Source organism: Triticum dicoccoides, chromosome 6A (assembly GCF_002162155.2).
Source record: "Triticum dicoccoides isolate Atlit2015 ecotype Zavitan chromosome 6A, WEW_v2.0, whole genome shotgun sequence".
NCBI classification, from domain to species: domain Eukaryota; kingdom Viridiplantae; phylum Streptophyta; class Magnoliopsida; order Poales; family Poaceae; genus Triticum; species Triticum dicoccoides.
In genome coordinates, this window is record NC_041390.1 from 208,433,325 (window position 1) to 208,443,973 (window position 10,649).

Sequence of the window (10,649 nt, forward strand, 5' to 3'; positions counted from 1 at the left end):
AGATGGGGAGGGGGAAGAAGGGGGCGGGGAGGGCCGGGGCGCGCGAGCCGGCGGCCGCCGGCGGCGGTGGCGGAACCCTAGTGAGAGGGAGCGGACGGGAGCGGCTCTCGTCGACCGGGGCCGCCGTTGTCAAGCTGAGCTTGTCCATAATTGACGACGCCGCTGGGGCGAGAAACTAGCGGTTCAGAAGAAATCGAGCAGCGGCAACATGTTCTGTTTTACTTCATTATTATCTTTACACTAGTAGAACGCCCGTGCGTTGCCACGAGCTTTTGAGAAAAAAAAGATATTACTCACTGAGCTAGGATTACCGAGAACAATGTCACATCTTTTTCTTCAACAATCAGCTAACACACATCATAGTATCAAACACAATAATCTTATAGAGCACCTATAGCCCGTCCCCTCAAATCTACGGACACGCCCTGTCGTTGACCGAATATGAGAGAAGAAAAAAGGTGACCCAACCAGACCCCTTATATCATCACCATAAGTCCGAGTTGTCTGCAAACTATCATATTAACACCCAACATAGGAAGGATATGAAGCTCGCAACACCTAGTCAATCCGCCAGGTAGGACGCCCGTGTGTTGTTACGGGTAGAAGACGAAAAATGCCACAAACACGTTACAACAAGCACTAAAGTTTCTCTTCCTGCATCCTACCTTTTCACCACTGTGATTCCCAAACATTTGTCCAAATCAAAATGGGCATAGAACATAAGTACAAATGTTTGGAAGCTAAAAGTATACTACATAATTTTTCACTTATAACACCTTTCTCCCTATTTTTAACAGTGACTCACTACTGCAGCATAAACTAATTCATTCTTGAAATATTCAGAAGAAAACATATTGACCAAGCAAAAATCACTTTACTTTAGCACAAGAACCTTGTGACAACTATAGAAAAAAGATTGAGATGGTTACTCTCATAGAAGACACCTTCGGATATAATTTTAGGAAATAACTTTGTACAATATTGGCCTAGACCGAAAGAAAAAAGCTCATACATGCAGTATCATGAAGGAAACGATTCCTCGTTATCTCAGTTCCAAATGGAAACTGGTATCAATTCACTAAGATTTAAATGAATGAGAACCGTTAAATCCATGTCTATCTCCATTTTTAGCGAGTTCAACAGCGGGCTCACGGGTATCTACACAGCAGAAATATAGAATATGAGTTTCGATTCACTTTATGTGACAATTATAGAAAAGGAACAACCAGAAGAAAAAACAAACAAACATGAGAAAGCACATGCAAGCAAATAAGCCTTTATTTTTTCTGATGAACATATGAAACATCATAGTAACTAAACACAGTAACAAACCCATTCGAAGGTAAACATATTAGTGCCCATAGTGCATAGTTATTTGATCCATATTTGTTGTCACGGGCGACAAGTACATAAAAATTGATGAATGGTCAAAGGGTATTTGGTCAAAGGATAGTTAGTTCTACTTCACAAATTGCGACCATGATACATTACAAGTTTCATAGATTTTTGGTTTAAAGAATGTTCAGCTAAGAAGAAAATGAATAAAATATCAACATCTTAATCTCTACTATTAAAGCGCGGTTGGTACATTAAATGGTACCCACGTATCCACCACTCGCATAACCTCCCCACATCATCGTTTTTTTCAACCAAACCCATTTCCCGATGCAAGGAAAAAAGCCCTAGAAAACCGACCATCCTTTTCCTTCTCCCTGGTACGACCCCCACGCGCACGATTGCTCCTACGGCGCCGATTTTGACCATGCCTCCCATGTGATGTTGCCTTGTCCCGCTCCCTCTGCCATCCAGACGCACTCCCTTGCCGCCTCTCCGCTTCAAGGTGTGTGCTCTGAAACCGTCGCCTCCTTTCTTCAGCCCGTGGCATCTATTCTCCACTAGATCATCTCAATTTTTCGTCCTTCACTGAGTCCGGCGGCGACAACCAAAGAACCAAGTCCCCATCCATTTTGTGAGGGCATGCAATTAAAGAAGGGGATGTGTGGCCCATGAGGTTGCTGCCATCAGCCGCTGCTGAAATCTAATGAAAAAGTGCCTACTGTACAGTTCATTTCCACTCTCAGTTGATAGAAATAATCAAATTTCAAGCATACAAATTCAAAAATAAAAAGTCTATTATGAGCACCAGAAAGATAGAAATGATCCATTTATTTCAATGCATACTACTACACCATGGTGCTTAAAGACAAAACTTAGTTGCAAACAGTGCATTACCTAGGAACAACATTTGGTGTACTGAGCATAACAATTCAAAATTAATCTATGGCTATGAAGTGCCTAAATCTGAGATTGCAACATGAAAGCAAGCACTCAGCAAGTACTGATCAAATTGACAAATTATATGGTTCATTCGTCCATAGTGAACACAAAATTAAAAGAGCTGACAGAACTCATGGTGGCAGATTCTATAGAAGCATCATTCTTCTGTAAGTATAGTGTTCTCAAGAAAGCATGGTGTAGCCAAGAGATCAAGGCGTTATACAAGCATTATTTCATAGCACAATCTAGGGGAAAAAATCCTTCGTTCTGGAAGAACAACAACCCAAGATGTACCGACGACAAGATCCACAGTTGCTTTGCATTACTCCAAATCAAGAGTTGCGATAGCAACCTGTTAATCTGACATACCTTTAGATAGAAGCTCAACGACAATTTCCTTCTGAACCCATATTGAGAAAAATAAGCCAGATTTGAATTTTAATATCTTTGCCAGCATTTATTTTCAACTGCACAAGCAAAATAAAACATGAATTTCACACCGCAGAAACTACTAAATATGAAATTACAGAATTTTAGCATTTGAATATGAGAGAACTGTAAAGCATTGTACATGATAGTAATCGTGTTTCAAAGAACTTTGTTAGTGGTAGTGACATGCCGCCGACACCAAATGCCGTTTATAATGTACTCCATAATGATCTTTTTTTTAGTTTATCCATAATGATCTACAACCATTCCTTGAGCTTCACATGGTACCTGGTCCTGATACCAACATCAAACAATGCAGAGTATTGCTATGTTTTAAAGTGTGCTTGTCTTAGCAAGGTGTGCCTTGGTTTTCGATTGCACCATGGTAAACCTCCCACTCTCTATATCTCTCTCTAAACATCTCCGCCTCCATCATCGCCCCCGCTCCCCTCACTATATCTCTATGCACTGCCACTCCCCTGCTACCCAGTGTTGGTCCCCGTTAAACTGTTTAACCATTCGTGAATTAAACACTATGCCTTGAAAAAGACTTTCCCTTTATAATGAAACATGCCTACTTCTTTTCCTAAATATCATTCATCAATTTAAATTTGTGAGGTTTCTCTACTACTTAAATAGTGCATTGTATCAACATAAACTTCAAGTGAGTACAATAATTAAGTGAGGTAGCTACATGCTTGTATTTCACCTAAAAATGATTAAAAGAAGTACTATTTCGCTCTAAGGTGGCATACAAACAACAATAACTCAGTGGACTTTCTGTACAATTTAGAAGAAAGCGCCTAGTATATCACCCCACTCGACCCTGCTTGTGGAAAGAGAAACCAGATGTGTCAATATGATGTTGGACTGTCACTACTTGTAAAACTGAGTTTTCTTCTCTCTAGTAATTTCTTCCTGGAAAGATGATAAAGTACTCATGTCTGTTAAAATACAAACATGTGGATCAATAGATAATAAAGTGACAACGAAAGTTATACGAAACTCGCAAAAGAGATGTTAACCTCAGAACCTTTACTGGATGGTTGGTGCACGGGGCAGCACAACAGAACTGGGAAGTGAGCTGGGAGCGGACGGACGATCTGGCTCTTCATTGCGTCGTGCTACAGTCCTCTCGTCCAAATCATCCGACAACGCTCATGTCCTCATCAGTCATCTCGTCCAAATCATCCTACAACGCTCATGTAAAATGTTTTCATAAATAAACACATGTTCTTGCAGGACAAGAGATTTAATTGATAGCTAACAAAAGTACCCAATGCTTGCAATTAGCCTGGTGTAGCAGGTCCAGCTCCTCATTGATGGCCATCAAGATGCGCTTTGTGTTGGTATATGGTCTCCTCCAGCCTCTCCAACCTCTGTATCACGATGCACCGTTGTTCAGTTCACAGTAAACGAATTTGTTTAGGTTAGCACCAGTGGAAAACATACGTTGGTGTGTGGCCAAGCATGGATGGAGTTACCGTACATACCTTTCATAATGTTCTTCTGTAGCTCAATGTTCGCCGTGCATCTTATGTCCACCACCAGACACCTGTCCTCGTTCGGTCCAAGCAGGTCATTTTGCTAGGTTCAGAAGGAGTGAAAACAAGATATGGCTTAATTGCTAGGTTCAGAAGGAATAACAAGAAGTTGCATTGAGTTTCCAGTAAAAGGCACCTTAATTGCACGGTGTGGCACAATCTGCCTTTTAGTATTTTCCATTTTAAGAAAAGCTTATTTGAAAATAACAAGAAGTTGCATTGAGTTTCCAGTAAAAGGCACCTTAATTGCACGGCGTGGCACAATTTGCTTTTTAGTATTTTCCATTTTAAGAAAAGCTTATTTGAAAATAACATACATCTGGTACTTAGATGGCACTGCTTCACTGCAAGTCTGCAATATACAATATGCACAAAACAGAAATTCCTTGAAATGCTTTGTACACTTACTAATTATGATCAACATCAGCTATGAAGTTCATTGTAAAATGTACTCTTGTTAAATCTGGAACTAAGTTATGTGTATGCATTTAACAGCATAAACTTAAGGGCATAAATTAAGAAAAAGGAAAAAAAATAAAATTTAACCACCTTGGCTGATCCATAATAACATATACATAGCAGTTGCCGGCCAACTCTTGTTGATCCTACTTACCACATGAACTTGTTCACAGTTGAGTAAGCGTACTGAATTTAATAATATCAAGTAATGTGGTATAGGGAAAGGGGAAGCTTAGAGCCTGAATAATGACTGACAAAAATAGAGATATCTCCAGCTCCTTCATGTTGGCGCCCACCCCACTCCAGCTCAGCCTTGACCTCCTCGTAATTGATCTGCCTGCCAAGTTCTCTGCAATCACCTGCAGGAACACATCCACGCAATTTGTACATTCACTTACAACTCAGGCTCACATGGATATTGGTGAGGCAATGAAATAGATGATGCCAATGAAATCAGTTTATCTCCCGGAAATCATCAGGGGCGAACACCTGATTTCAAAATCCCTAGGACCCAAAGAATGAAAACAACAACGCACTCGGACTGGCCGGTGGCGGTGGATCCTGCATCCTCATTAGCATGGCCACGCTCAGGTCCTCATCTGCCGAGGAGGCACTTTTATACCGCATCAGCATGAAGCAAAACAGTGGCGCCAGCACGACCACCTCCACCTGACATCAACAAATGTACAAACAGATTATGTGAACTGAAGTCTCTGTACTCTGCAAAGTGTGACATAGCTCATAATTCAGATGAATTTAATCCTACAGATATGCATATCACAACAATGAATAATCTTTTCCATGCATCCATGGATAACTCAAGCTTGCCAATATCTGCTTATTGATCAAGACTGAAGGGACAACTCCAATCTACAATAAACCTGATTAGGCTGCTGACACAAATGGAGCAATTTGCAGTGATCTGGTCGCATCACCGGGCCGCCGACGGGCGTCGATAAGGAGTCGGCGCCGTCGGGCCGCCGACGTTGAGATAGAAGATGGAGGTTCTGCTTCAGACTATTGGAGCAGCAAAATTATCCGAATCAATAGAGAAACTGAAGATATTGCAGCAAAATTGTCAAAATTATATTAGCCACTAAAACTCCCAGGTCCAGCAGCAGCAAGATAGCAGAAAGAGATGGGCTGGGAACATAACATAATTTGTTCTTCCAATATGTATTCCGAACTGTTCTAAAAAGTACATAATTAATCCAATGTATTCTGTTTGTGCATCAACATTTGACACGCCCAACTCGCTGTATATATCATTTACCAGATGTTGAAATTATAGTTTGTATCTTTGTTCTGACGCTATACTTGAAATCTTTGTGTTTTCAAGAAATAATCTATTACACTTCTACAAAGGAATGAAAATGTACAATTCTGTTTGCGGACATGCTTCTTCTACTGCTATTTAACGATTGCATTTACTATTATTTTAGAAGATAACACCGACCAAATATCTGAGAATGCATTAGTACGTACATGATAATTAAAATGTAAATAGTCAGACCAAAACATCAAATCAAAGGAGATTATATTCACATAAACTTGACTGAAATTAAATAGGAAAAAGCCATGTAGTACAAGACGACAGCAACAATAGACATGTAGTGCTAGCTTCCAAGGATTCATTTCAGTACAGGAAGAATTAAGGGGGAGTTCTGTTCAAAATAACAATCAAGGAGCGGCCGTTTACATACCTATGGACGCATACAAATGGACAACCAAGGAGCAGCCACATACTGCAAGTGCCATTCACATCCAGACGCATACAGACTGAATACAAACTGAACCAAAGAACCAACCAAGATGTTTATCCATATGTATGTATGTAACAGATGCTAGTGCCATCCAGATTTGGGGGTAGAGAGAGGGGAAGCTCACCACGTCCATGTTTTAAGTGTCGCGTACAGGAGGAGGCGAATCCACGAGCAAGAGGATGAGCTGGACAACGCCGGATGGGTGGACGGGATTTGGGGACGGGGGTGTTTGAGCTATACCGGTGCGCGTCCTTGGAGGTAGAGGACGAGAAGGAGCACCGGCGTTCGCCGCCGCCATCGTCGACTGGGACAAGGTTGTCGCGCCCGCGCTCATCCCGAATAGCCGCTGGAAGGCGCGCCGCGTCTGCACAACCTACGGGAGGAGGGCCTCTGTGCGGCCCTGTTCCCGGAGCACCATCCAGCAGGTGCCGATGGGGACCCGCAGAGATAGAAGACGAAGCAGCGGCGACGGTCCTTGATGGAAAAGGGGGAAAGCGGAGGTCGGGATTGACGCACACAGTCCTCCAAACAAGGCAAGGCCGACAGGGTCTCCTCCAATCAGGGCAACGCGACCACGCCCTTGGGGATCCGCGGCGGTGGCAGCGACATCCCTGGGGATTCGCGGCGGCGGCGAGCAGCGTCTCTGGTGATTCACGACGGCGGTGGCGTGCGGCGTCCCTGGGGATTCGCGGCGGCGGCGGCGTGCGGCGTCCCTGGGGATTTGCGGTGGCGGCGGCGGCGTGCGGCGTCCCCGGGGATTCGCGGCGGCGGCGGCGGTGTGCGGCGACCTGGGTAGGGAAGGTGGAGGGGCGTGCGGGGACGAATAAAAACCCGACAAAAAAAACCAACAAAACTGGGAGGTGCGATCGAGGACGAAAATTGACCGGCGGAGACTACCAGCTGCTTCATTAGGAGTAGAGATTAACACCAAACCATAGTCCGTCTCACGTACAGTGACGGTTGGTATGTCCGGCGATTACGGAGGCGATATTCTCCCTCCTGATTCCCGCTGTTCGTCCGCCCCGTGCGTTCAGATCTGATCGCCGGTGGTCGCTGGTTGAGCCCTTCCGCCGTCCCGCGGTGAGGCGCCCTGCCCGCCCTGCGAGACCCTGTCCGCCACCATAAGCCTTTCGGGTGTTCCCTAGGGCACACGATCGTAAAACACTTGTCTAGGGTTTCCGTCTCGTGCGCTGTTTCCGTGCGGCCATGGAGAAAGTAGCGGGGCTGATGGAGAAGATGAAGTTGTCGGAGGAGGAGAGGAGAGGAGTGAAGATCCGATGGACGACGCGGGCCAAGGAGAACAAGGCTGGGGTTCAGGCGGTGGGGAAGGTGATGTCGGAGAGGCCCGCGCACCATGATGCGATCTGCCTGTCGCTGGGGAAGTGCTGGTGCCCCTTGAAGGGCGTGGACTGCAAAGAGTTGGGCGACAATATATTCCTGTTCACGTTCAAACAAGAATCAGGCAAGCGCAAGGCGTTGGAGGATGGTCCGTGGATGTTTGATAATGATCTCGTGGTGGTGGTGGACTTTGTGCCAAGTAAGAGAATTGAGCAGTACGTGTTCGATGAGATCCCAATCTGGTTAAGAGTGTTTGGGCTGCCGCTGGGGAAGATGGAGGAGGAGATTGGAAACCTAGTGGGCAAGTATGTAGAGATGGACTCAGGAGTGGATGGCTCGGCGGTGGGGAGGTTTTTGCGCATCAAAGTACGTATGCCAATCAATAAACCGATAATGAGGGGAATCACTCTGGATGAGGAGTCTAAAAGTGATGAGGAGAATGGGGGTGAGCGTGGAGGAGATGGCGATAGGGAGAGGCCATTTTGCAGTTTTGAGTATGAATTCCTCCCTGACTTCTGTTATATCTGTGGACTCATTGGACATGTGGACAAAGGATGCTCCATCAGACTAAAGAAGGGGGAGAATGCGCAGTATGGGAGATGGTTGCGTGCTGACATGATGCGACGACGTGGTGCAGAGGAAGGACGGATGTGGAGGAGCAATCAGAGTGGGAGTGGGAGCGGCTCTGGAAGTGGGCGATCGTATGGGCGGGAGGCTGGCGGGTAGGTCTCGGAGTGATAATCTCAACTGGCGAAAATTTGACCCCAAGACAGTTGAGGGTGGGACGGAGGAAGAAGAAGAGGTCACTAGCCCTAGCAAGACTTTGAAGGCGAACGGGGGAGGGGGGCTTCCAAAGAGGCTGACTTTTCAGACCGCTGGTGAAAGCAAGGAGGTGTCGGGGGGAGATGCACGATCGGATCAGGGGGAGGTGGAGGAGAAAGGAGGAGCTATGGAAGTGGAGGGGGAGGATGGGACAATTTGTAAGGAGGTGGTACACCAACCGAAGAAGCAGAACGGGAAGGCAGTAGTAGAGGAGAGCGATGTGAGGGTGGACGGGAGAGGAAGTAGTGGTGGCCATGTCCCGAAGAAATACAAGAAGATTAGAAGGGAAGGGCCGGTGGTGGCAAAGGAAGACGGTGGAGTGGGCTGCTTGTTGGGTCAGAAGAGGAATGTGGAGGGGGAGGAGGAGGAAAAGATGAAAAAGAAGGGAAGAGTGGAAGATGGGGAAGAGAGAAGGGTGGGTGAGTCAGTAACGGCTCCAGTAAACATGATATCGGCCGGGCTGCAGGAGCAGCCCCGCCGGACACAATGAGGATTGTAAGCTGGAACTGCCGGGGACTCGGGAATGGCCCGGCAGTTCGTGGCCTCTTGGATCTCAAGAGGGTGGAGGATCCCGATGTTTTGTTTTTGTGTGAGACAAAACTGTTGGAGAAGGAGTTGGAGCAGTATAGGTGGAAGCTAGGGTTGGCTAATATGTGTGCTAAGGATTCGGAAGGGAGGAGCCGGGGGGTGGCCATCTTTTGGAGGAGGGGGATCAACCTCTCTTTGAGATCAGTGGGTAGAAGGCATGTTGATGCAGACATAACGGAGGAGGATGGTTCAATTTGGAGGATTACTGGAGTATATGGGGAGTCGCAGTGGGGAAGGAAGAAGGAAACCTGGAGGACGATGCATTTGCTTAACCAGCAGAACCCGGAGGGAAGGCCGTGGCTTTGCTTGGGGGATTTTAATGAAATCATGTCCAATGAAGAGAAGAGAGGGGGTGTGGACCGATCGGACGGGTGTATGAACCAGTTTAAAGATGCGTTGGAGGAATGCAAGCTGAGTGATCTAGGATATGAGGGAGATGTTATCACTTGGTGGAACAACTGCACGCGTGCGGATGGCTATGTCTGTGGTCGTCTCGATTGGGCTACTGCCAACATGGAATGGTGCTCAAAGTTCCCGGAGTTTCGAGTTTGAAATGAGGTCCCGAGGCATTCCGATCACAGGCCGGTGGTGGTTGACACAGAGGAGATGGGGGACGGGGGAAGGAAGGGACCGGGATGCTTTCGGTTCGAAGCCCGGTGGTTGAAGGAAGAGGGGTGCGATTTGGTTGTGGAGGAAGCATGGCGAAGAGTGCGCGAGGGAGGGGCTCTGGACATGGCCGCGGCACTGATGGGCGTGGCTAGAGATCTCTCTAGATGGAGTAGAGATGTCGTGGGAGATACGAAGAAGAAGTTAAAGGAAGCAAAGCGGGAGCTGGAAGCTTGTAGGAGGGAGGGTGTCACACCGGAGAAGGTGGCTGAGGAGGTGAGGCTAAGAGTTTTGGTGGATCATTTAGAGGAGGTAATTGACATTAAATGGAGGCAGCGAGCTCATGTCTGGTGGCTGAAGGAAGGGGATAGGAACACAAAGTTTTTTTTTCTGTTATGCCTCGGCGAGAAGGAAGGCTAACATGATTCGGAGGCTTAAGAGGGAGGATGGAGTAGTTGTAGAGGAAGGGAGGGAGCTCACTAACTATGTCATGTCTTACTTTCAGGGCTTGTTCACCTCCAATGGCGTTGGCCAATATGATGAGCTTCTCCGAGCTGTTCCGGTGAAGGTCACTAGTGCTATGAATGATGGCCTCACCGCTCCCTTCACGGATATGGAGATCAAAACCGCTCTGGATCAGATTGGAGACCTCAAGGCACCGGGGCCGGATGGCATGCCTGCGGTGGTGTTCAAGAAATATTGGCAGCTTATGGGCAAGAACATAGTTGATGAGGTGCGGCATGTTTTAGAGGGTGGTGAGATGCCAGTGGGCTGGAATGATACTCATGTTGTGCTTATACCCAAGGTGAAAAACCCGACTCGG

At 46.5% G+C, this 10,649-nt stretch overlaps 1 protein-coding gene across 13 annotated transcripts; it reads right to left on the minus strand.

The window, feature by feature from the left end:
* Positions 1-854: 854 nt before the first annotated feature.
* LOC119316615 lies at positions 855-7,220 on the minus strand. Of its 13 annotated transcripts, none has more exons than XR_005153110.1 (10): positions 6,597-7,218; positions 6,413-6,499; positions 5,591-5,726; positions 5,246-5,378; positions 4,200-5,068; positions 3,983-4,085; positions 3,732-3,898; positions 3,522-3,650; positions 2,647-2,744; positions 855-1,158 (listed from the first exon to the last, which is right to left on the minus strand). XR_005153110.1 is itself a non-coding variant. In XM_037590974.1 (10 exons), exons 2-7 carry the CDS (start codon positions 6,481-6,483, stop codon positions 4,036-4,038), a joined length of 588 nt encoding a protein of 195 aa, XP_037446871.1. In that variant the 5' UTR covers positions 6,484-6,499; positions 6,597-7,220; the 3' UTR covers positions 855-1,158; positions 2,647-2,744; positions 3,740-3,898; positions 3,983-4,035. The 13 variants fall into 13 exon arrangements, 4 of the variants coding, with proteins under 4 accessions (XP_037446871.1, XP_037446869.1, XP_037446870.1 ...); XM_037590974.1 differs by lacking the exon at positions 3,522-3,650 and having other exon boundaries at positions 3,740-3,898; positions 4,200-4,293; positions 4,965-5,068; positions 6,597-7,220; XM_037590972.1 differs by lacking the exon at positions 3,522-3,650 and having other exon boundaries at positions 4,200-4,293; positions 4,965-5,068; positions 6,597-7,220.
* Positions 7,221-10,649: the final 3,429 nt, after the last annotated feature.

Bases quoted from the DNA above. Each gene is read 5' to 3' on its own strand.
- LOC119316615 (XM_037590974.1), bottom strand. From the start codon at position 6,483: ATGCGTCTGGATGTGAATGGCACTTGCAGTATGTGGCTGCTCCTTGGT. The intron at 5,727-6,412 runs GTATGTAAACGG...CTGCTCCAATAG, and splicing joins CCATTTGTATGCGTCCATAG to TCTGAAGCAGAACCTCCATC. The intron at 5,379-5,590 runs GTTTATTGTAGA...TGTTGATGTCAG, and splicing joins TGTGTCAGCAGCCTAATCAG to GTGGAGGTGGTCGTGCTGGC.